This window comes from Oncorhynchus tshawytscha, linkage group LG18 (assembly GCF_018296145.1).
Source record: "Oncorhynchus tshawytscha isolate Ot180627B linkage group LG18, Otsh_v2.0, whole genome shotgun sequence".
NCBI classification, from domain to species: Eukaryota; Metazoa; Chordata; class Actinopteri; order Salmoniformes; family Salmonidae; genus Oncorhynchus; species Oncorhynchus tshawytscha.
In genome coordinates, this window is record NC_056446.1 from 44,356,443 (window position 1) to 44,384,082 (window position 27,640).

Sequence of the window (27,640 nt, forward strand, 5' to 3'; positions counted from 1 at the left end):
CCACCTCCCTCCACCTCCTCCTGGTCTCTCCCCCACCCTCCTCCTGGTCTCTCCTTCCTCCCCCACCTCTCTCCCCCACCTCCCTCCACCTCCTCCTGGTCTCTCCCCCACCCTCCTCCTGGTCTCTCCTTCCTCCCCCCAGTGTGGTAGAGGTGTTGGAGAAGCATGGTCTTCAGAAGCCTGTTTCCTATGTGAGGAGCAGCCAGACCAGTACAGAGGAGGCTCATGCTCTCATGGTCAAACTCTGCAGACACACCGGGCGCAGGTATCTCACACACACACACACACACACACCGGGCGCAGGTATCACACACACACACACACCGGGCGCAGGTATCTCACACACACACACACACACACCGGGCGCAGGTATCACACACACACACACACCGGGCGCAGGTATCACACACACACACACACACACCGGGCGCAGGTATCACACACACACACTCACACACACACTGGGCGCAGGTATCACACACACACACACACACACTCACACACACACCGGGCGCAGGTATCACACGCACACACACACACACACACACCGGGCGCAAGTATCACACACACACACACACACACACCGGGCGCAGGTATCACACACACACACACACACACACCGGGCGCAGGTATCACACACACACACACACACACACCGGGCGCAGGTATCACACACACACACTCACACACACACCGGGCGCAGGTATCACACACACACACACACACACTCACACACACCGGGCGCAGGTATCACACGCACACACACACACACACACCGGGCGCAAGTATCACACACACACACACACACACACCGGGCGCAGGTATCACACGCACACACACACACATACACACCGGCACAGGTATCACACGCACACACACACACACTGGGCGCAGGTATCACACACACACTGGGCGCGGGTATCACATACACACTGGGCGCGGGTATCACACACACACTCGGCGCAGGTATCACACACACACTGGGCGCGGGTATCACACACACACACACACACCGGGCGCAGGTATCACACACACACTGGGCGCGGGTATCACATACACACTGGGCGCGGGTATCACACACACACTCGGCGCGGGTATCACATACACACTGGGCGCGGGTATCACATACACACTGGGCGCGGGTATCACACACACACCGGGCGCAGGTATCACACACACACACCGGGCGCAGGTATCACACACACACACCGGGCGCAGGTATCACACACACACACTGGGCGCTCACACACACACACACACACCGGGCGCAGGTATCACACACACACTGGGCGCGGGTATCACATACACACTGGGCGCGGGTATCACACACACACTCGGCGCAGGTATCACATACACACTGGGCGCGGGTATCACATACACACTGGGCGCGGGTATCACACACACACCGGGCGCAGGTATCACACATACACACTGGGCGCGGGTATCACACACACTCGGCGCAGGTATCACACACACACACCGGGCGCAGGTATCACACACACACACACACACCGGGCGCAGGTATCACACACACACACACACCGGGCGCAGGTATCACACGCACACACACACACCGGCGCAGGTATCACACGCACACACACACACACTGGGCGCAGGTATCACACGCACACACACACACACTGGGCGCAGGTATCACACGCACACACACACACACTGGGCGCAGGTATCACACGCACACACACACACACTGGGCGCAGGTATCACACGCACACACACACACACCGGCGCAGGTATCACACGCACACACACACACACTGGGCGCAGGTATCACACGCACACACACACACTGGGCGCAGGTATCACACGCACACACACACACACTGGGCGCAGGTATCACACGCACACACACACACCGGCGCAGGTATCACACGCACACACACACACACTGGGCGCAGGTATCACACACACACGCCGGGCGCAGGTAACACACACACACACACACACACGCCGGGCGCAGGTAACACACACACACACACGCCGGGCGCAGGTACCACACACACACCCTGGTCCTTTTCATAAGCAGTCATGATTTTATTTGATTTGTCTGTTTGATTGATGTATTGATTGATGAGCTGATTGATTAATGTGTTGCTGCAGGACCCCCCCTGTCAGTGAGTCTGTGTGGAGAGGTGTTCTACAGGACCTGCTGGACATGCAGCACAGCGTGTACACCTGTCTCCTACCTGACACCTGTCACCAGGTAACCCACACATGCTCACTATTTACTACAATAGGAAATACAGGTGAGTTCCATACTGAGACAACCAGGTGAGGGGAGTTCCATACTGAGACAAGCAGGTGAGGGGAGTTCCTTACTGAGACAACCAGATGAGGGAGTTCCATACTGAGACAAGCAGGTGAGGGGAGTTCCTTACTGAGACAACCAGGTGAGGGGAGTTCCTTACTGAGACAACCAGGTGAGGGGAGTTCCTTATTGAGACAACCAGGTGAGGGAGTTCCTTACTGAGACAACCAGGTGAGGGGAGTTCCATACTGAGACAAGCAGGTGAGGGAGTTCCTTACTGAGACCTAGACAACCAGGTGAGGGGAGTTCCTTACTGAGACAACCAGGTGAGGGGAGTTCCTTACTGAGACCTAGACAACCAGGTGAGGGGAGTTCCTTACTGAGACCTAGACAACCAGGTGAAGGGAGTTCCTTACTGAGACAACCAGGTGAGGGGAGTTCCTTACTGAGACCTAGACAACCAGGTGAGGGAGTTCCTTACTGAGACAACCAAGTGAGGGGAGTTCCTTACTGAGACCTAGACAACCAGGTGAGGGGAGTTCCTTACTGAGACCTAGACAACCAGGTGAAGGGAGTTCCTTACTGAGACAACCAGGTGAGGGGAGTTCCTTACTGAGACAACCAGGTGAGGGGAGTTCCTTACTGAGACAACCAGGTGAGGGGAGTTCCTTACTGAGACAACCAGGTGAGGGGAGTTCCTTACTGAGACCTAGACAACCAGGTGAGGGGAGTTCCTTACTGAGACCTAGACAACCAGGTGAGGGAGTTCCTTACTGAGACCTAGACAACCAGGTGAAGGGAGTTCCTTACTGAGACAACCAGGTGAGGGGAGTTCCTTACTGAGACAACCAGGTGAGGGGAGTTCCTTACTGAGACAACCAGGTGAGGGGAGTTCCTTACTGAGACAACCAGGTGAGGGGAGTTCCTTACTGAGACCTAGACAACCAGGTGAGGGGAGTTCCTTACTGAGACCTAGACAACCAGGTGAAGGGAGTTCCTTACTGAGACAACCAGGTGAGGGGAGTTCCTTACTGAGACCTAGACAACCAGGTGAGGGAGTTCCTTACTGAGACAACCAGGTGAGGGGAGTTCCTTACTGAGACCTAGACAACCAGGTGAGGGAGTTCCTTACTGAGACCTAGACAACCAGGTGAAGGGAGTTCCTTACTGAGACAACCAGGTGAGGGGAGTTCCTTACTGAGACAACCAGGTGAGGGGAGTTCCTTACTGAGACAACCAGGTGAGGGGAGTTCCTTACTGAGACAACCAGGTGAGGGGAGTTCCTTACTGAGACCTAGACAACCAGGTGAGGGGAGTTCCTTACTGAGACCTAGACAACCAGGTGAAGGGAGTTCCTTACTGAGACAACCAGGTGAGGGAGTTCCTTACTGAGACAACCAGGTGAGGGGAGTTCCTTACTGAGACAACCAGGTGAGGGGAGTTCCTTACTGAGACAACCAGGTGAGGGAGTTCCTTACTGAGACCTAGACAACCAGGTGAGGGGAGTTCCTTACTGAGACCTAGACAACCAGGTGAGGGGAGTTCCTTACTGAGACAACCAGGTGAGGGGAGTTCCTTACTGAGACCTAGACAACCAGGTGAGGGCAGTTCCTTACTGAGACCTAGACAACCAGGTGAAGGGAGTTCCTTACTGAGACAACCAGGTGAGGGGAGTTCCTTACTGAGACCTAGACAACCAGGTGAGGGGATTTCCTTACTGAGACAACCAGGTGAGGGGAGTTTCTTACTGAGACCTAGACAACCAGGTGAGGGAGTTCCTTACTGAGATCTAGACAACCAGGTGAGGGGAGTTCCTTACTGAGACCTAGACAACCAGGCGAGGGGAGTTCCTTACTGAGACAACCAGGTGGGGAGTTCCTTACTGAGACCTAGACAACCAGGTGAGGGAGTTCCTTACTGAGACCTAGACAACCAGGTGAGGGGAGTTCCTTACTGAGACAACCAGGTGAGGGGAGTTCCTTACTGAGACAACCAGGTGAGGGGAGTTCCTTACTGAGACAACCAGGTGAGGGGAGTTCCTTACTGAGACCTAGACAACCAGGTGAGGGAGTTCCTTACTGAGACACAGACAACCAGGTGAGGGGACTTCCTTACTGAGACAACCAGGTGAGGGGAGTTCCTTACTGAGACAACCAGGTGAGGGGAGTTCCTTACTGAGACCTAGACAACCAGGCGAGGGAGTTCCTTACTGAGACAACCAGGTGAGGGAGTTCCTTACTCAGACCTAGACAACCAGGTGAGGGGAGTTCCTTACTCAGACCTAGACAACCAGGTGAGGGGAGTTCCTTACTGAGACCTAGACAACCAGGTGAGGGAGTTCCTTACTGAGACCTAGACAACCAGGTGAGGGAGTTCGGTACTGAGTCCTAGACAACCAGGTGAGGGGAGTTCCTTACTGAGACCTAGACAACCAGGTGAGAGGAGTTCCTTACTGAGACAACCAGGTGAGGGGAGTTTCTTACTGAGACCTAGACAACCAGGTGAGGGGAGTTCCTTACTGAGTCCTAGACAACCAGGTGAGGGGAGTTCCTTACTGAGACAACCAGGTGAGGGGAGTTCCTTACTGAGTCCTAGACAACCAGGTGAGGGGAGTTCCTTACTGAGACCTAGACAACCAGGTGAGGGGAGTTCCTTACTGAGACAAACAGGTGAGGGGAGTTCCTTACTGAGACCTAGACAACCAGGTGAGGGAGTTCCTTACTGAGACCTAGACAACCAGGTGAGGGGAGTTCCTTACTGAGACAAACAGGTGAGGGAGTTCCTTACTGAGACCTAGACAACCAGGTGAGGGGAGTTCCTTACTGAGACCTAGACAACCAGGTGAGGGGAGTTCCTTACTGAGACCTAGACAACCAGGTGAGGGGAGTTCCTTACTGAGACCTAGACAACCAGGTGAGGGAGTTCCTTACTGAGACAACCAGGTGAGGGAGATCCTTACTGAGCCCGAGACAACCAGGTGAGGGGAGTTCCTTACTGAGACCTAGACAACCAGGTGAGACCTAGACAACCAGGTGAGGGGAGATCCTTACTGAGACCTAGACAACCAGGTGAGGGGAGTTCCTTACTGAGACAACCAGGTGAGGGGAGTTCCTTACTGAGACCTAGACAACCAGGTGAGGGGAGATCCTTACTGAGACCTAGACAACCAGGTGAGGGGAGTTCCTTACTGAGACAACCAGGTGAGGGAGTTCCTTACTGAGACAACCAGGTGAGGGGAGATCCTTACTGAGACAACCAGGTGAGGGGAGTTCCATACTGAGACAACCAGGTGAGGGGAGTTCCTTACTGAGACCTAGACAACCAGGTGAGAGGAGTTCCTCACTGAGACCGAGACAACCAGGTGAGGGAGTTCCTTACTGAGACCTAGACAACCAGGTGAGGGGAGATCCTTACTGAGACCTAGACAACCAGGTGAGGGAGATCCTTACTGAGACCTAGACAACCAGGTGAGGGGAGTTCCTTACCGAGACAACCAGGTGAGGGGAGTTCCTTACTGAGACAACCAGGTGAGGGGAGATCCTTACTGAGACAACCAGGTGAGGGGAGTTCCTTACTGAGACAACTAGGTGAGGGGAGTTCCTTACTGAGACCTAGACAACCAGGTGAGAGGAGTTCCTTACTGAGACCTAGACAACCAGGTGAGGGGAGTTCCTTACTGAGACCTAGACAACCAGGTGAGGGGAGTTCCTTACTGAGACCTAGACAGCCAGGTGAGGGGAGTTCCTTACTGAGACCTAGATAACCAGGTGAGGGAGTTCCATACTGAGACAACCAGTTGAGGGGAGTTCCATACTGAGACAACCAGGTGAGGCGAGTTCCATACTGAGACAACCAGGTGAGGGGAGTTCCATACTGAGACCTAGACAACCAGGTGAGGGGAGTTCCTTACTGAGACCTAGACAACCAGGTGAGGGGAGTTCCTTACTGAGACAACCAGGTGAGGGGAGTTCCTTACTGAGACAACCAGGTGAGGGGAGATCCTTACTGAGACCTAGACAACCAGGTGAGGGGAGTTCCTTACTGAGACCTAGACAGCCAGGTGAGGGGAGTTCCTTACTGAGACCTAGATAACCAGGTGAGGGGAGTTCCATACTGAGACAACCAGTTGAGGGGAGTTCCATACTGAGACAACCAGGTGAGGAGAGTTCCATACAGAGACAACCAGGTGAGGGGAGTTCCATACTGAGACCTAGACAACCAGGTGAGGGGAGTTCCTTACTGAGACCTAGACAACCAGGTGAGGGGAGTTCCTTACTGAGACCTAGACAACCAGGTGAGGGGAGTTCCTTACTGAGACAACCAGGTGAGGGGAGTTCCTTACTGAGACAACCAGGTGAGGGGAGTTCCTTACTGAGACCTAGACAACCAGGTGAGAGGAGTTCCTTACTGAGACCTAGACAACCAGGTGAGGGGAGTTCCTTACTGAGACCTAGACAACCAGGTGAGGGGAGAGTCTTACTGAGACCTAGACAACCAGGTGAGGGGAGTTCCTTACTGAGACAACCAGGTGAGGGGAGATCCTTACTGAGACAACCAGGTGAGGGGAGTTCCTTACTGAGACCTAGACAACCAGGTGAGGGGAGTTCCTTACTGAGACCTAGACAACCAGGTGAGGGAGTTCCATACTGAGACAACCAGGTGAGGGGAGTTCCTTACTGAGACCTAGACAACCAGGTGAGGGGAGTTCCTTACTGAGACAACCAGGTGAGGGGAGTTCCTTACTGAGACAACCAGGTGAGGGGAGTTCCTTACTGAGACCTAGACAACCAGGTGAGGGGAGTTCCTTACTGAGACAACCAGGTGAGGGGAGTTCCTTACTGAGACAACCAGGTGAGGGGAGTTATTTACTGATGTCTTCACCCCTCTCCATGACAGATATTTGTGGAGTCATTGCTGTGCAGTAGCCGCCCAGAGAACGTAGTCCTGGCTGGTCAGCTGATACACTGTTCAGCGGTCAGCCATGATGTGGTTCCGGTCAGCGGGTCATTCCGAGACCGGGGTCGCGGCGGGTTGAGCGCTAAGGTCAACTACCACACAGCCGTAGAGCTGGTTCTGGCTGCTGCCAGGGAATATTTCAACTCGTCCACCACCCTCACCGACCCCTGTATAGAACTGGCACGGTGAGTAGGCTGGTCTTGTCCACATTTCTGAAGACGTGTTCATGCTTGCTGTATATCTCAGAAGCACGTTGTGCCTGTCTGCTAGTTAGTGGGAACCGGAACAGTAATTGGGTCATCAGTCTTTAATATTAACCAATGGAACGTCCCCCCCGTGTCTGTCACTCAGACACTTCCATTCCTCCTGTTGAGTGTCCTAGATGATGGTCTGGTCGGTACAGACTGGGTTATTGTTGTGTGGATTATAAGAACAGTAACCTCATGTAGCATGTGGAAAGCTAGATCCCTGAATCTAGATCCCTGAATATAGATCTCCAACATCCTGGTCTTGACGAGAAGAAAAATAAACTCTTCAGGGGGAGGTTCTCTTGTGCGCTGTTCAACCAATCCAGTAAATGAGGAGGAGGAGTTAAGATGGAGTGTCACCTTGTTAACCTCCACAATGGGACGTCTCATCACAGGCCGTCTTTCCATTTACCCTGAAAACCAGAACCTCTGGTTGGTGGGGACTCTACAGAGGATAAAGCATCTGATTGGTGGGGACTCTACGGAGGATAGAGCCTCTGATTGGTGGGGACTCTACAGAGGATACAGCCTCTGGTTGGTGGGGACTCTACAGAGGATAGAGCCTCTGGTTGGTGGGGACTCTACAGAGGATAGAGCCTCTGATTGGTGGGGACTCTACGGAGGATAGAGCCTCTGATTGGTGGGGACTCTACGGAGGATAGAGCCTCTGATTTGGACTTTACAGGGGACTTTACAGAGGATAGAGCCTCTGATTGGTGGGGACTCTACGGAGGATAGAGCCTCTGATTGGTGGGGACTCTACAGAGGATAGAGCCTCTGATTGGTGGGGACTTTACAGAGGATAGAGCCTCTGATTGGTGGGGACTCTACAGAGGATAGAGCCTCTGATTGGTGGGGACTCTACAGAGGATAGAGCCTCTGATTGGTGGGGACTCTACAGAGGATAGAGCCTCTGATTGGTGGGGACTCTACGGAGGATAGAGCCTCTGATTGGTGGGGACTCTACAGAGGATAGAGCCTCTGATTGGTGGGGACTCTACAGAGGATAGAGCCTCTGATTGGTGGGGACTCTACAGAGGATAGAGCCTCTGATTGGTGGGGACTCTACAGAGGATAGAGCCTCTGATTGGTGGGGACTCTACAGAGGATAGAGCCTCTGGTTGGTGGGGACTCTACAGAGGATAGAGTGAACAGACTTTCCTCTCCTCTCATCCTCTAGTCAGTAGAGTATTTAAGCTGCTGATTTCATCAGTCCTCGTCAAAAGTAGTGCACTATATAGGGAATAGTATGCTGTTCGGGAAGCGGATCCATAGAAGCTTGGTGAATCATCAGAAAGCCAATGTTCAGAGATACATGATGAATCTTAAATCTTAGAAGTGTGTGGTTTTCTACTGATAACTCGTCTGTCTCTGTTTGGCTTCCTGGTTTCTGTATTTCATTTCATTAACTTTCTTTATTCTGTTAATACTTTTCTTCTGCAATCTGTTTCTGAAGTATGGGGTTTATTCTGCAAACCTCAGAAAATACTATTTAAGATTCGATTGGTTGGTGTGTGTTTCATGGCGTGTCTGATTGGTTGGTGTGTGTTTCATGGAGTGTCTGATTGGTTGGTGTGTGTTTCATGGAGTGTCTGATTGGTTGGTGTGTGTTTCATGGAGTGTCTGATTGGTTGGTGTGTGTTTCATGGAGTGTCTGATTGGTTGGTGTGTGTTTCATGGTCTGATTGGTTGGTGTGTGTCTGATTGGTTGGTGTGTGTTTCATGGAGTGTCTGATTGGTTGGTGTGTGTTTCATGGCGTGTCTGATTGGTTGGTGTGTGTTTCATGGAGTGTCTGATTGGTTGGTGTGTGTTTCATGGCGTGTCTGATTGGTTGGTGTGTGTTTCATGGAGTGTCTGTCTGATTGGTTGGTGTGTGTGGAGTGTCTGATTGGTTGGTGTGTGTTTCATGGAGTGTCTGATTGGTTGATGTGTGTTTCATGGAGTGTCTGATTGGTTGGTGTGTGTTTCATGTCGTGTCTGATTGGTTGGTGTGTGTTTCATGGAGTGTCTGATTGGTTGGTGTGTGTTTCATGTCGTGTCTGATTGGTTGGTGTGTGTTTCATGTCGTGGTCTGATTGGTTGGTGTGTGTTTCATGTCGTGTCTGATTGGTTGGTGTGTGTTTCATGTCGTGTCTGATTGGTTGGTGTGTGTTTCATGTCGTGTCTGATTGGTTGGTGTGTGTTTCATGTCGTGTCTGATTGGTTGGTGTGTGTTTCATGTCGTGTCTGATTGGTTGGTGTGTGTTTCATGTCGTGTCTGATTGGTTGGTGTGTGTTTCATGTCGTGTCTGATTGGTTGGTGTGTGTTTCATGGCGTGTCTGATTGGTTGATGTGTGTTTCATGGAGTGTCTGATTGGTTGATGTGTGTTTCAGGGAATGTCTGAAGCTGATCACAGACTGTCCACCTGCAGTTCAGGAGGAGATGGATATCATCAGCTCCCTCTCTGTGCTGGAGTCCTTCAATGTCAATATACTACCACTACAAGGTACTGTTAATACTACCACTACAATATAATACTACCACTACAAACTGTTAATACTACCACTACAATATAATACTACCACTACAAGGTACTGTTAATACTACCACTACAATATACTACCACTACAAGGTACTGTTAATACTACCACTACAATATACTACCACTACAAGGTACTGTTAATACTACCACTACAATGTTAATACTACCACTACAATATACTACCACTACAAGGTACTGTTAATACTACCACTACAATATAATACTACCACTACAAGGTACTGTTAATACTTAATACTACCACTACAAGGTACTGTTAATACTACCACTACAATATAATACTACCACTACAAGGTACTGTTAATACTACCACTACAATATAATACTACCACTACAAGGTGCTGTTAATACTACCACTACAATATAATACTACCACTACAAGGTACTGTTAATACTACCACTACAATATAATACTACCACTACACTACAATATAATACTACCACTACAAGGTACTGTTAATACTACCACTACAATATAATACTACCACTACAAGGTACTGTTAATACTACCACTACCACAATATAATACTACCACTACAAGGTACTGTTAATACTACCACTACAATATAATACTACCACTACAAGGTACTGTTAATACTACCACTACAATATACTACCACTACAAGGTATAATACTACTACCACTACAAGGTGCTGTTAATACTACCACTACAATATAATACTACCACTACAAGGTACTGTTAATACTACCACTACAATATAATACTACCACTACAAGGTGCTGTTAATACTACCACTACAATATAATACTACCACTACAAGGTACTGTTAATACTACCACTACAATATAATACTACCACTACAAGGTGCTGTTAATACTACCACTACAAGGTACTGTTAATACTACCACTACAATATACTACCACTACAAGGTACTGTTAATACTACCACTACAATATAATACTACCACTCCAATGTATTGTTATAATACTACAAGGTACTGTTATAATACTACAAGATACTGTTATAATACTACAATGTACTGTTATAATACTACAATGTACTGGTATAATACTACAAGGTACTGTTATAATACTACAAGGTACTGTTATAATACTACAAGATACTGTTATAATACTACAATGTACTGTTATAATACTACAATGTACTGGTATAATACTACAAGGTACTGTTATAATACTACAAGGTACTGTTATAATACTACAAGATAATGTTATAATACTACAATGTACTGTTATAATACTACAATGTACTGGTATAATACTACAAGGTTGTAGTAGCTTCCTTTCCTCTTTACCATAGCCACTGCCAAGACCTGAAGCGGGGTTGTTTGGTACCATACAGTCCACACTCAAGGTTTCCAAACGGCCAAACATTCAATGACATCCAGGGATATGGTGCAACAAAAAAATTTATTCTTCTGATATCTAACAAATAAATTATTCTCCAATCAACTTAAAGCATAGAATACTTGATATGGAAAATATATATTATGACCTGTCTGTATGTCTGTATGGTCAAAAAACTATACCGCTCCCGCATCTAGCAAGGACTCCCTCTCCCGAAGGCCCAACTTCCTGCCTGTATCCTTAACACACTTACCACAATACAATGAATAGGCAAGAGGGGGGGCAAAAACTGAGTTACACTAACAACAAATGAATATATCTCAATCAGGTAAATATAAATCATAAACGTACCTAATATTTCATCATGTACATTAATATATTTACAGAAATATACATGGAGCTCCGTATGTTCAGTCTTTTATACAGATAATGTCCAAATCGGCTCTTAACATACCGGCCCCTAATTGTTGACTGCACTGAATGCACAACAATGACTTAATATTCAAACGTAGAGCCAATACACAAAACATTCTATACCAGAGCACTATTACAGTTCATAGGTATATACAAATATACAAGGTGCCCTGTAGGAAAAGAGTCCATAGATCTCAGTATACAAATATACAAGGTGCCCTGTAGGAAAAGAGTCCATAGATCTCAGTCTACAAATATACAAGGTGCCCTGTAGGAAAAGAGTCCATAGATCTCAGTCTACAAATATACAAGGTGCCCTGTAGGAAAAGAGTCCATAGATCTCAGTCTACTAGGAAAAGAGTCCATAGATCTCAGTATACAAATATACAAAGGAAAAGAGTCCATAGATCTCAGTATACAAATATACAAGGTGCCCTGTAGGAAAAGAGTCCATAGATCTCAGTATACAAATATACAAGGTGCCCTGTAGGAAAAGAGTCCATAGATCTCAGTCTACAAATATACAAGGTGCCCTGTAGGAAAAGAGTCCATAGATCTCAGTCTACAAATATACAAGGTGCCCTGTAGGAAAAGAGTCCATAGATCTCAGTCTACAAATATACAAGGTGCCCTGTAGGAAAAGAGTCCATAGATCTCAGTCTACAAATATACAAGGTGCCCTGTAGGAAAAGAGTCCATAGATCTCAGTCTACAAAATACAAGGTGCCCTGTAGGAAAATAGTCCATAGATCTCAGTCTACAAATATACAAGGTGCCCTGTAGGAAAAGAGTCCATAGATCTCAGTCTACAAATATACAAGGTGCCCTGTAGGAAAAGAGTCCATAGATCTCAGTCTACAAATATACAAGGTGCCCTGTAGGAAAAGAGTCCATAGATCTCAGTCTACAAATATACAAGGTGCCCTGTAGGAAAAGAGTCCATAGATCTCAGTCTACAAATATAAAAGGTGCCCTGTAGGAAAAGAGTCCATAGATCTCAGTATACAAATATACAAGGTGCCCTGTAGGAAAAGAGTCCATAGATCTCAGTCTGAGTTGAAGTGGTCAACTTCCCCAAACAACGGCAAGAGTTTGACGTACAATGATGTATTTCTACGACATCAACGAATCAGAGGTCCACGTGATTCAAAGATGGAGCTGTGTGTGTGTGTGTGTGTGTGTGTGTGTGTGTGTGTGTGTGTGTGTGTCACTCAGCCACCTCAAGGAGCAGACAGAGTTTATTGATAGCTCTCTGTAAGATATTGGTCTTGGTCTTTACCATGACACTCCGGACAATCCCATTGGCCACCTGGCAAACCTCCACCACACGCTCCATTGGCCAAGAGTATTTTGGGGTGCGGTGTCATCGACGATGACCACGAGGTCACCAGGACTGAAGTTTCTCTTAGTTTTGTTCCACTTGTTCCTCTCCTGCATAAGTGGAAGATATTCCCTGATCCATCTCTTCCAGAAGAGGTTAGTGATATATTGTACTTCCGTCTCCTTGGTGAGTGTAGATCTCCTCTATGGAATGGTCCTGGACTGGCTTTCAGATGAAGCAGATGGTTCTAAGTCAGGGGTTCTAGATCATTAGGGTCATTTGTTACAGTTTTGATTGGTCTGTCGTTCATAATCGCCTCAACTTCACACAAGGCTGTCTGCAAAGCCTTGTCATACAGTACTTTTTCACCAGACGGATCAACCTCTCCCATACCCCCCCCCATGGTGGGCTCCAGACGGATCAACCTCTCCCATATCCCCCATGGTGGGCTCCAGACGGATCAACCCTCCCATACCCCCCCATGGTGGGCTCCAGACGGATCAACCCCTCCCATATCCCCCATGGTGGGCTCCAGACGGATCAACCCCTCCCATATCCCCCATGGTGGGCTCCAGACGGATCAACTCCTCCCATATCCCCCCATGGTGGGCTCCAGATGGATCAACTCCTCCCATATCCCCCATGGTGGGCTCCAGATGGATCAACTCCTCCCATACCCCCATGGTGGGCTCCAGATGGATCAACCTCTCCCATACCCCCCTCCCATGGTGGGCTCCAGACGGATCAACCTCTCCCATACCCCCTCCCATGGTGGGCTCCAGAGTGAGGATTGAATGACCATGTCACTCCTTCCTTCAGTAATGCAGTTTGAATCTTGTTGTGATCCAGCTCTTGCAGAGCTTCTCCTAGCTCTCTGTGTGTTCCAACAAAGTTGGTGCCATTGTCTGTTCTGATACTTGTTACTGGGCCCCTTGGACAGATGAACCTGCGCAGGGCATTGATGCAGGAATCAGTATCCAGATAACTAGCAACTTCTAGATGGACAACTCGACTCACAAGGCAAGTAAAGATCACACCATACCGCTTCACATGAACGCAGCCTGGCTTCACCTCTATGGGGCTGAAGTAATGTATGCCCACATGGGTGAAAGGTGGCAAATCAGGTGACACCCGATCCTGTGGAAGGTCGGCCATCTTCTGTTCTCCAGCTCTAGCTTGCATCCGCCTGCAGAAGACACAGCTCTTACGGATCTTCCTTTCTAAGGAGTTGGCACAGGGTATCCAATATCGCTGGCGAAGTCTAGAAAGCATGTGGCCTCTCCCAGAGGGGCCGACCTGCTCATTGATGTGGAGTAAGATCAGTCTGGAGATGTGGGAGTCTTTGGGCAGGATCATAGGATTCTTTAGTTCCGTAGGCATAGCAGCTTTGCTTAACCTTCCTCCCACTCTCAGAATGTCATTGTCAACAATTGGATGAAGCTTACAGATTGAGGCGCTTCTCTTGGCACGTCGTTTTCCTTTCACAACTAGTGCAAGTTCTTGTTTAAAGTGCTGTCGTTGCTCAAATGGAATGATGACCTTTTCTGCTTCGTCTAGGTCATCCACAGAAAGACTTCATTTTCCAAACGTCAGTTTGAACTTGTCAATTTGGTCATTCAGTGAGTTTGTTTGACTCTGATCTGATCCTGGATCAGTTTGTGTGAGAACGTTCCTTCTCTGGCTTAACTGTTATTATACTACAAGGTACTGTTATTATACTACAAGGTACTGTTATTATACTACAAGGTACTGTTATTATACTACAAGGTACTGTTATTATACTACAAGGTACTGTTATTATACTACAAGGTACTGTTATTATACTACAAGGTACTGTTATTATACTACAAGGTACTGTTATTGTACTACAAGGTACTGTTATAGTACTACTAGGTACTGTTATTATACTACAAGGTACTGTTATAGTACTACAAGGTACTGTTATTATACTACAAGGTACTGTTATTATACTACAAGGTACTGTTATTATACTACAAGGTACTGTTATTATACTACAATGTACTGTTATTATACTACAAGGTACTGTTATTATACTACAAGGTACTGTTATTATACTACAAGGTACTGTTATTATACTACAAGGTACTGTTATAGTACTACTAGGTACTGTTATTATACTACAAGGTACTGTTATAGTACTACAAGGTACTGTTATTATACTACAAGGTACTGTTATTATACTACAAGGTACTGTTATTATACTACAATGTACTGTTATTATACTACAAGGTACTGTTATAGTACTACAATGTACTGTTATTATACTACAATGTACTGTTATTATACTACAAGGTACTGTTATAGTACTACTAGGTACTGTTATTATACTACAAGGTACTGTTATAGTACTACTAGGTACTGTTATAGTACTACTAGGTACTGTTATTATACTACAAGGTACTGTTATTATACTACAAGGTACTGTTATAGTACTACAAGGTACTGTTATTATGCTACAAGGTACTGTTATAGTACTACAATGTACTGTTATTATACTACAAGGTACTGTTATTATGCTACAAGGTACTGTTATAGTACTACAAGGTACTGTTATTATACTACAAGGTACTGTTATTATACTACAAGGTACTGTTATAGTACTACTAGGTACTGTTATTATACTACAAGGTACTGTTATAGTACTACAAGGTACTGTTATTGTACTACAAGGTACTGTTATTGTACTACAAGGTACTGTTATAGTACTACAAGGTACTGTTATTATACTACAAGGTACTGTTATAGTACTACAAGGTACTGTTATTATACTACAAGGTACTGTTATAGTACTACAAGGTACTGTTATTATACTACAAGGTACTGTTATAGTACTACAAGGTACTGTTATTATACTACAAGGTACTGTTATAGTACTACAAGGTACTGTTATTATACTACAAGGTACTGTTATTGTACTACAAGGTACTGCTATAGTACTACTAGGTACTGTTATAGTACTACAAGGTACTGCTATAGTACTACAAGGTACTGCTATAGTACTACAAGGTACTGCTATAGTACTACAAGGTACTGCTATAGTACTACAATGTACTGTTATAGTACTACAAGGTACTGTTATTATACTACAAGGTACTGTTATAGTACTACAAGGTACTGTTATTATACTACAAGGTACTGTTATAGTACTACAAGGTACTGTTATGGTACTACAAGGTACTGTTATAGTACTACAAGGTACTGTTATAGTACTACAAGGTACTGTTATAGTACTACAAGGTACTGTTATAGCACTACAAGGTACTGTTATGGTACTACAAGGTACTGTTATGGTACTACAAGGTACTGTTATGGTACTACAAGGTACTGTTATGGTACTACAAGGTACTGTTATGGTACTACTAGGTACTGTTATGGTACTACAAGGTACTGTTATGGTACTACAAGGTACTGTTATGGTACTACTAGGTACTGTTATGGTACTACAAGGTACTGTTATAGTACTACTAGGTACTGTTATAGTACTACAAGGTACTGTTATAGTACTACAAGGTACTGTTATGGTACTACAAGGTACTGTTATGGTACTACAAGGTACTGTTATAGTACTAATAGGTACTGTTATGGTACTACAAGGTACTGTTATGGTACTACTAGGTACTGTTATGGTACTACAAGGTACTGTTATGGTACTACAAGGTACTGTTATAGTACTACTAGGTACTGTTATGGTACTACAAGGTACTGTTATAGTACTACAAGGTACTGTTATAGTACTACTAGGTACTGTTATAGCACTACAAGGTACTGTTATGGTACTACAAGGTACTGTTATAGTACTACTAGGTACTGTTATAGTACTACAAGGTACTGTTATAGTACTACTAGGTACTGTTATAGTACTACAAGGTACTGTTATGGTACTACAAGGTACTGTTATGGTACTACAAGGTACTGTTATAGTACTACTAGGTACTGTTATGGTACTACAAGGTACTGTTATAGTACTACTAGGTACTGTTATAGTACTACAAGGTACTGCTATAGTACTACCGCTGCAAGGCACTAGATAACTTGTTTTGCCACTGCCCATATGTAGCTTGTTTTTGTTGGCAGAAATGGCAGAAAGATTGCAAATAATACTACTGCTGAGTGGTTTGAAAAGTCAATCGATCAATAATATAATACTTTTTTACCAAAATTGTTTGTAAAATAAAGATAATCTGTAAGAAACTATGAGAATAGAAAGGTTCAGAACGTTTGTGAAACAGCACAGTGGAAAAAGTTATGACAGAGCACTGGAAGGTTTTCAGAGATGGATGTGAGGGGTTGAAAGTAGCTGAATGGACTAAAAACAAACAAAAGATAACTTATATAAACTGTGTCTGTGAAATGTCTTTATGTATAAAGTGGAGGTAGGAGCCTACTGTAAGTGGTGTTGTCCATTAGTTTACTCTGATTAGGGGAGGGGGGGTGGTAGGGTTAGGGCAAAATAATCCAAAACAAAAAAGGTATATATGGGGGGATAGGAAATGATGTGAGCCACAATCTATCTGCATTATTAAAGATCTACCCTTTAAAAAATGACGTCTACTCATTCAAGGTTTTTCTTTATTTTTACTATTTTCTACATTGTAGAATAATAGTGAAGACATCAACACTATGAAATAACACATATGGAATCATGTAGTACCCAAAAAGTGTTAAATAAATCTAAATATATTTTGAGATTCTTCAAAGTAGCCACCATTTGATGACCGCTTCAAAATCAAATGTTATTAGTCACATGCGCTTACTTACGATCCCCTCACCAGTGGGGCAAGCCGTGGGGCAAGCCATTTGATGAGATGTTCAGGAGTCTTATGGTTTGGGGGGTAGAAGCTGTTTAGAAGCCTCTTGGACCTAGACTTGGCGCTCCGGTACCACTTTCTGTGCTGTAGCAGAGAGAACAGTCTATGACTTGGGTGGCTGGAGTCTTTGACCATTTTGAGGGCCTTCCTCTGACACCGCCTGGTATAGAGGTCCTGGATGGCAGGAAGCTTGGCCCCAGTGATGTACTGGGCCATACACATTACCCTCTGTAGTGCCTTGTGGTCGGAGGCTGAGCAGTTGCCATACCAGGCAGTGATGCAACCAGTCAAGATGCTCTCGATGGTGCAGCTGTAGAACCTTTTGAGGATCTGAGGACCCATGCCAAATCTTTTCAGCCTCCTGAGGGGGTTTAGGTGTTGTCGTGCCCTCTTCAAGACTGTCTTGGTGTGCTTGGACCATTTTAATCAATGCAATATTAGCTACTTTTAATGTAACAAACATGATAAATGAAGGATCCCCCTCATCCTTCATTTATCATGGTTTCCCCCTGTTCCAGTCTAAAGGCTCCATCTACGTACTGCAGCTCAGATAGGTTATGGCGCACCGCTCTGTGTAGAGTATGTGCCTGAGTCGTGCCTGTTGTATCAGACCGTTAGAGATTAGCAGGCCCATGTTAACCTCTCTAGGGTACGTGTGACGCTAGCGTGTGGCGCACCGCTCTGTGTAGAGTATGTGCCTGAGTCGTGCCTGTCAATCCTACTCCGATGTGTTGTACACAGAACGCAATCTCTTGCATAATTCGTTTTGTTTGTTACATTGAAAAGTAGCTAATATTGCGTTGATTCGCTCAAAATTCCCACAGTAAATAGAAAGTTGAGTTCATTTCCATCTCGTGCTTCTCTGCGTGGCTGATAGTTCTTCACGGCAGTCCAGGATGAGCTACACACAGCTCAGAGGGAACATTGACTGTAAGGTACCCTGTGTCTTCGTGTTGTGTTGCCAGACGGGGTCGCAAACTACCTGCCCTCCCCTTCTCCCTCATCCCTCCACCTGATATCTAAATATATGGTTATTTATGGATCAACTGTCGAGCCAACATCTGTTTGATGGCCTAATTAGAGATGAGGTGTGCGTGTGTGCGTGTGTGCGTGTGTGCGTGTGTGCGTGTGTGTGTGTGTGTGTGCGTGTGTGTGCAGTGCCTTCAAAGTATTTAGACCCCTTGATTTTCTTCCACATTTTGTTACTTTACAGCCTTTTTCTAAAATTGATTAACCTCTCTAGGGTACGTGGGACGCTAGCGCCAAATTCAATTACAGAAACGCTCATTGTAAAAATTCAGAAAACAAAATATATTTGACACAGGTTTAAACATTAACGTCTTGTTAAACCAACCACAGTGTCATATTTATAAAATGCTTTTCAGCAAAAGCCCAGAACATCCCTAGCCCAGAACATCCCTAGCCCAGAACATCCCTAGCCCAGAACATACCTAGCCCAGAACATCCCTAGCCCAGAACATCCCTAGCCCAGAACATACCTAGCCCAGAACATACCTAGCCCAGAACATCCCTAGCCCAGAACATCCCTAGCCCAGAACATCCCTAGCCCAGAACATCCCTAGCCCAGAACATCCCTAGCCCAGAACATCCCTAGCCCAGAACATCCCTAGCCCAGAACATCCCTAGCCCAGAACATCCCTAGCCCAGAACATCCCTAGCCCAGAACATCCCTAGCCCAGAACATACCTAGCCCAGAACATACCTAGCCCAGTTGACAAATTATTACAAACAGTAACCAGCCAAGCAGAAGCATTACATAACTCAGAAATAGAGAGAAAATGAATCCCTTTGATGATCTTCATATGGTGGCACTCAGAAGACATTCATTTACTCAATATACCATTACCTCCTGGTGTAGATCCTCCAATATGTACCCTCCTCCTATACCCATTACCTCCTGGTGTAGATCCTCTGCTATATACCCTCCTCCTATACCCATTACCTCCTGGTGTAGATCCTCCAATATGTACCCTCCTCCTATACCCATTACCTCCTGGTGTAGATCCTCCAATATGTACCCTCCTCCTATACCCATTACCTTCTGGTGTAGATCCTCCAATATGTACCCTCCTCCTATACCCATTACCTTCTGGTGTAGATCCTCCAATATATACCTTCCTCCTATACCCATTACCTCCTGGTGTAGATCCTCCAATATGTACCCTCCTCCTATACCCATTACCTTCTGGTGTAGATCCTCCACTATATACCTTCCTCCTATACCCATTACCTTCTGGTGTAGATCCTCTACTATATACCTTCCTCCTATACCCATTACCTTCTGGTGTAGATCCTCCAATATGTACCCTCCTCCTATACCCATTACCTTCTGGTGTAGATCATCTGCTATATACCTTCCTCCTATACCCATTACCTTCTGGTGTAGATCCTCCACTATATACCTTCCTCCTATACCCATTACCTTCTGGTGTAGACCCTCCACTATATACCCTCCTCCTATACCCATTACCTTCTGGTGTAGATCCTCTACTATATACCTTCCTCCTATACCCATTACCTTCTGGTGTAGATCCTCCACTATATACCTTCCTCCTATACCCATTACCTTCTGGTGTAGATCCTCCAATATGTACCCTCCTCCTATACCCATTACCTTCTGGTGTAGACCCTCCACTGTATACCTTCCTCCTACAGATACCCATTACCTTCTGGTGTAGACCCTCCACTATATACCTTCCTCATATAACCATTACATTCTGGTGTAGACCCTCCACTATATACCTTCCTCCTATACCCATTACCTTCTGGTGTAGACCCTCCACTATATACCTTCCTCCTATACCCATTACCTTCTGGTGTAGATCCTCTACTATATACCTTCCTCCTACAGATAACCATTACCTTCTGGTGTAGACCCTCCACTATATACCTTCCTCCTATACCCATTACCTCCTGGTGTAGATCCTCCCTGTGAGTGGTGGGGGTGCCCTGTGAGTGGTGGGGAGGGGGGGGACAGATCAAGCCTGCATCTCAAATGCACCCTATTCCCTGTGTAGTGCACTACTTTTGACCAGGGCCCATTGACCCGTAAGGAATAGGGTGCATTTGAGATGCAGACAGAGAATAGACTGGATTAACTGATGACCTTATTGACCTGAATGTAATATTTTCTACATCTCTCTCTTTCCCACTCTCTCCCTCTCTTTCCCCCTGCTCCTCTATATATTTCCCCCTGCTCCTCTCTCCCCCTGCCCCTCTCTCTCTTTCCCCCTGCCCCCTCTCTCTCTTTCCCCCTGCCCCTCTCTCTCTTTCCCCCTGCCCCCTCTCTCTTTCCCCCTGCCCCTCTCTCTCTTTCCCCTGCCCCTCTCTCTCTTTCCCCCTGCCCCTCTCTCTCTTTCCCCCTGCCCCTCTCTCTCTTTCCCCCTGCCCCTCTCTCTCTCTCCCCCTGCCCCTCTCTCTCTCCCCTGCCCCTCTCTCTCTCTTTCCCCCTGCCCCTCTCTCTCTTTCCCCCTGCCCCTCTCTCTCTCTCCCCCTGCCCCTCTCTCTCTCTCCCCCTGCCCCTCTCTCTCTCTTTCCCCCTGCCCCTCTCTCTCTCTCCCCTGCCCCTCTCTCTCTTTCCCCCTGCCCCTCTCTCTCTCTTTCCCCCTGCCCCCTCTCTCTCTCTTTCCCCCTGTCCCTCTCTCTCCCCTGCCCCTCTCTCTCTCTTTCCCCCTGCCCCTCTCTCTCTCTCTCCCCTGCCCCTCTCTCTCTTTCCCCTGCCCCTCTCTCTCTTTCTCCCCCTGCTCCTCTCTCTCTCCCCTGCCCCTCTCTCTCTCTTTCCCCCTGCCCCTCTCTCTCCCCCTGCTCCTCTCTTTCCCCCTGCCCCTCTCTCTCTCTACAGTGCGTCTGCGTGTGGAGCGGTTGTCTATAATTGAGCAGTGTATTTCCCAGTGTTCTAAGGCCTACACACAATCAGCCCTGCTTCTGGACCTGGCCTCACTGCTCCGAGTCGCAGGTAACACACACACACCAAGAGTTTAACCGCGACACACAGGGGAAGAGTTTAACCGCGATACCTAGGGGAAGAGTTTAACCACGACACACAGGGGAAGAGTTTAACCGCGATACCTAGGGGAAGAGTTTAACCGTGACACCTAGGGAAGAGTTTAACCGTGACACCTAGGGGAAGAGTTTAACCGTGACACCTAGGGGAAGAGTTTAACCGTGACACCTAGGGGAAGAGTTTAACCGTGACACCTAGGGAAGAGTTTAACCGTGACACACAGGGGAAGAGTTTAACCGTGACACACAGGGGAAGAGTTTAACCGTGACACACAGGGGAAGAGTTTAACCGTGACACACAGGGGAAGAGTTTAACCGTGACACACAGGGAAGAGTTTAACCGTGACACACAGGGGAAGAGTTTAACCGTGACACACAGGGGAAGAGTTTAACCGTGACACCCTGCTAACACAACAGGAGCACTCCATGGGGAACAGTTTAACCGTGACACCCTGCTAACACAACAGGAGCACTCCATGGGGAACAGTTTAACCGTGACACACAGGGGAAGAGTTTAACCGTGACACCCTGCTAACACAACAGGAGCACTCCATGGGGAACAGTTTAACCGTGACACACAGGGGAAGAGTTTAACCGTGACACCCTGCTAACACAACAGGAGCACTCCATGGGGAACAGTTTAACCGTGACACACAGGGGAAGAGTTTAACCGTGACACCCTGCTAACACAACAGGAGCACTCCATGGGGAACAGTTTAACCGTGACACACAGGGGAAGAGTTTAACCGTGACACCCTGCTAACACAACAGGAGCACTCCATGGGGAACAGTTTAACCGTGACACACAGGGGAAGAGTTTAACCGTGACACCCTGCTAACACAACAGGAGCACTCCATGGGGAACAGTTTAACCGTGACACACAGGGGAAGAGTTTAACCGTGACACCCTCCTAACACAACAGGAGCACTCCATGGGGAACAGTTTAACCGTGACACACAGGGGAAGAGTTTAACCGTGACACCCTGCTAACACAACAGGAGCACTCCATGGGGAAGAGTTTAACCGTGACACCCTGCTAACACAACAGGAGCACTCCATGGGGAACAGTTTAACCGTGACACACAGGGGAACAGTTTAACCGTGACACCCTGCTAACACAACAGGAGCACTCCATGGGGAACAGTTTAACCGTGACACACAGGGGAACAGTTTAACCGTGACACCCTGCTAACACAACAGGAGCACTCCATGGGGAACAGTTTAACCGTGACACCCTGCTAACACAACAGGAGCACTCCATGGGGAACAGTTTAACCGTGACACCCTGCTAACACAACAGGAGCACTCCATGGGGAACAGTTTAACCGTGACACCCTGCTAACACAACAGGAGCACTCCATGGGGAACAGTTTAACCGTGACACCCTGCTAACACAACAGGAGCACTCCATGGGGAACAGTTTAACCGTGACACCCTGCTAACACAACAGGAGCACTCCATGGGGAACAGTTTAACCGTGACACCCTGCTAACACAACAGGAGCACTCCATGGGGAACAGTTTAACCGTGACACACAGGGGAACAGTTTAACCGTGACACCCTGCTAACACAACAGGAGCACTCCATGGGGAACAGTTTAACCGTGACACACAGGGGAAGAGTTTAACCGTGACACCCTGCTAACACAACAGGAGCACTCCATGGGGAACAGTTTAACCGTGACACACAGGGGGAAGAGTTTAACCGTGACACCCTGCTAACACAACAGGAGCACTCCATGGGGAACAGTTTCACAGAATAAACATGAAGACTTCTGATTTGGCAACTCTTTAGTGGCTGTAAGGGTCTAACCAGTGTTTCTCTGTCTCCAGGTGGAGGTGTAAGGGTCTAACCAGTGTTTCTCTGTCTCCAGGTGGAGGTGTAAGGGTCTAACCAGTGTTTCTCTGTCTCCAGGTGGAGGTGTAAGGGTCTAACCAGTGTTTCTCTGTCTCCAGGTGGAGGTGTAAGGGTCTAACCAGTGTTTCTCTGTCTCCAGGTGGAGGTGTAAGGGTCTAACCAGTGTTTCTCTGTCTCCAGGTGGAGGTGTAAGGGTCTAACCAGTGTTTCTCTGTCTCCAGGTGGTAATGAGTGGAGGTATAAGGGTCTAACCAGTGTTTCTCTGTCTCGAGGTGGAGGTGTAAGGGTCTAACCAGTGTTTCTCTGTCTCGAGGTGGAGGTGTAAGGGTCTAACCAGTGTTTCTCTGTCTCCAGGTGGTGATGAGTGGAGGTGTAAGGGTCAGGTGTTCTCTCTACTAGCTCAACAGGCTCTTCAGGCGCTGGACTACAAGACCTCCTACATACACTGTCAGGACCTCATGGCCTCAGGTGGGTTACATCACTGTAGTAACGTTGTAGTAACTTTATAGTGTTGTAATGTAGTAACATTGTAGTAACGTTGTGTTTCAATGCTGTAGTAACAGTGTTGTAGTAATGTTGTAGTAACTTTGTACTAGTGGTATAGTAATGTTGTGGTAAGTTTGGCAGAAAGCCCTGCCTTCAGCTGTTTGCTTAGAAATTCTAGGGACAATTAGGAGGCCTGTGTCTTGTGACCATAGCGTAAGTGTAGGTATGTACGGCAGGACCAAATCCGAGAGATAGGTAGGAGCAAGCCCATGTAATGCTTTGTAGGTTAGCAGTAAAACCACCTCAACAGGAAGCCAGTTCTGGTGGGCTAGCGTAATATGCTATTTTTGGGGGGTTCTACTCAACATTCTATCAGCTGTGTTTAAAACTAACTGAAGTTCATTCAGTGCTTGATCCGAGTAGCCGGAGAGTAGAGCATTGCAGTCGTCTAACCTCGAAAGCATTAGTTCCTCCGCATCATTTTTGGACAAAAGGTTTATGATCTTTGCCATGTTAAGAAGATGGGGGGAAAAGCTTTTTTTAAAGTCTTTTTTTATATGTTTAAGGAAAGAGATCAGGGTCGAACTCCGAGGTCCTTCAGTTTTTCTTTTTGTTGAGAGGACTGTACAACCATCGAGATTAATTGTCCGATCCAACAGCAGATCTCTTTTGTTTCTTTGGGAACTAGAACCAGCGTCTCTGTTTTGTCCGACTTTAAAAGTAGAACATTTACCGTCGGACACTTCCTGATGTCTGAAAGACGGGCTTCCAGGACATTTTGGAGCTTCACCATGCATAGCAGTGGACGTTTGTGTTTCCCGAATGACATCACCGTGAGGTCCCATGCAGTGCCTTCGGAAAGTATTCAGACCCCTTGACTTTCTCCACATTTTGTTACGTTACAGCCTTATTCTATAATTGATTAAATAAATAATTTACTTACTCTAAAATGGTTAAATATTTTTTTTTTTGCATCAATCTACACACAATACCCCATAATGACATCACAATTCCCCATAATGACATCACACTACCCCATAATGACATCACAATTCCCCATAATGACAAAGCAAAAACAGGTGCAAATGTATTAAAAATAAAGAACAGATACCTTATTTACATAAGTATTCAGACCCTTTGATATGAGACTCTAAATTGAGCTCAGCTGCATCCTGTTTCCATTGATCATCCTTGAGATGTTTCTACAACTTGATTGGAGTCCACCTGTAGTAAATTCAATTAATTGGATATGATTTGGCAAGGCTCACACCTGTCTATATTAGGTCCCACAGTTGACAGGTGCATGTCAGAGTCAAAACCAAGTCAATTAACCTTGTCGGAGTGGGCACCCTGATTCTAGTTTGTGAGCTAGGCAGGCTACTACTGCCTGGGAAGATCTCCACACTGGAAGCCCGAGGTAGGGAGGAGGGGGTAGCTTGACCTTGGGTCTCCCCACTGGAAGCCCAAGGTAGGGAGGAGGGGGTAGCTTGACCTTGGGTCTCCCCACTGGAAGCCCGAGGTAGGGAGGAGGGGGTAGCTTGACCTTGGGTCTCCACACTGGAAGCCTGAGGTAGGGAGGAGGGGGTAGCTTGACCTTGGGTCTCCACACTGGAAGCCCGAGGTAGGGAGGAGGGGGTAGCTTGACCTTGGGTCTCCACACTGGAAGCCTGAGGTAGGGAGGAGGGGGTAGCTTGACCTTGGGTCTCCACACTGGAAGCCTGAGGTAGGGAGGAGGGGTAGCTTGACCTTGGGTCTCCACACTGGAAGCCTGAGGTAGGGAGGAGGGGGTAGCTTGACCTTGGGTCTCCACACTGGAAGCCCGAGGTAGGGGGGCAGGGGAATCTATCAAATAGCACACCTCTAACTTTGTACAGTACTAATGCAATTAGTAAAATCAGTCACGCTACGAAATGCTACCGAATCAACCACAATTAATTCATAATACTGTGAATATACAGGTTCACAGACATATTGTTGCGTTTTTTTCTGGTTTGTGTGAAATCGTTATAAAACCAGTCCGCACACCAGGGTGAATTGATTTAGTCTCGACTCTTGTTTGACGCACTGCTTTGCTTTATCTTGGCAAGATCGCAGTCGTAAATGAGAACTTGTTCTCGATTGGCCTACCTAAAAAGGTGAAATAAAAAAACATATTTATATAGTTTTAAATGGTCGTCTTTATTTGTGTTCCAAATGTCTGAATAAAAATCAGTTAGAATGGTGCTTTTTCTGGGGTTTGGGCGCTGAAGGTTGGGTTTCTGGGGGTTTGGGCGCTGAAGGTTGGGTTTCTGGGGGTTTGGGTGCTGAAGGTTGGGTTTCTGGGGGTTTGGGCGCTGAAGGTTGGGTTTCTGGGGGTATGGGCGCTGAAGGTTGGGTTTCTGGGGGTATGGGCGCTGAAGGTTGGGTTTCTGGGGGTTTGGGCGCTGAAGGTTGGGTTTCTGGGGGTTTGGGCGCTGAAGGTTGGGTTTCTGGGGGTTTGGGCGCTGAAGGTTGGGTTTCTGGGGGTTTGGGCGCTGAAGGTTGGGTTTCTGGGGGTTTGGGCGCTGAAGGTTGGGTTTCTGGGGGTTGGGGCGCTGAAGGTTGGGTTTCTGGGGGTTGGGGCGCTGAAGGTTGGGTTTCTGGGGGGTTGGGGCGCTGAAGGTTGGGTTTCTGGGGGTTGGGGCGCTGAAGGTTGGGTTTCTGGGGGTTGGGGCGCTGAAGGTTGGGTTTCTGGGGGTTCTCGGCGCTGAAGGTTGGGTTTCTGGGGGTTCTCTGCGCTGAAGGTTGGGTTTCTGGGGGTTCTCTGCGCTGAAGGTTGGGTTTCTGGGGGTTCGGGCGCTGAAGGTTGGGTTTCTGGGGGTTCGGGCGCTGAAGGTTGGGTTTCTGGGGGTTCGGGCGCTGAAGGATGGGTTTCTGGGGGTTCGGGCGCTGAAGGTTGGGTTTCTGGGGGTTTGGGCGCTGAAGGTTGGGTTTCTGGGGGTTTGGGCGCTGAAGGTTGGGTTTCTGGGGGTTTGGGCGCTGAAGGTTGGGTTTCTGGGGGTTTGGGCGCCGAAGGTTGGGTTTCTGGGGGTTTGGGCGCCGAAGGTTGGGTTTCTGGGGGTTTGGGCGCCGAAGGTTGGGTTTCTGGGGGTTGGGGCGCCGAAGGTTGGGTTTCTGGGGGTTGGGGCGCCGAAGGTTGGGTTTCTGGGGGTTTGGGCGCCGAAGGTTGGGTTTCTGGGGGTTTGGGCGCCGAAGATTGGGTTTCTGGGGGTTTGGGCGCCGAAGGTTGGGTTTCTGGGGGTTCTCGGCGCCGAAGGTTGGGTTTCTGGGGGTTCTCGGCGCCGAAGGTTGGGTTTCTGGGGGTTCGGGCGCTGAAGGTTGGGTTTCTGGGGGTTCTCGGCGCTGAAGG

At 47.5% G+C, this 27,640-nt stretch overlaps 1 protein-coding gene across 1 annotated transcript in view; it reads left to right on the top strand.

Annotated features, from left to right (window-relative positions):
- LOC121839954 (neuroblastoma-amplified sequence-like) overlaps positions 1–27,640 on the top strand; it is a 75,195-nt gene that overhangs the window by 31,986 nt on the left and 15,569 nt on the right. The window contains exons 9-14 of the mRNA XM_042300558.1: positions 143–265; positions 2,119–2,221; positions 7,163–7,407; positions 9,846–9,958; positions 21,769–21,882; positions 24,142–24,255. Of these exons, the coding sequence (XP_042156492.1) occupies positions 143–265; positions 2,119–2,221; positions 7,163–7,407; positions 9,846–9,958; positions 21,769–21,882; positions 24,142–24,255 (812 nt within the window). The remainder of the gene's footprint in view (positions 1–142; positions 266–2,118; positions 2,222–7,162; positions 7,408–9,845; positions 9,959–21,768; positions 21,883–24,141; positions 24,256–27,640) is intronic.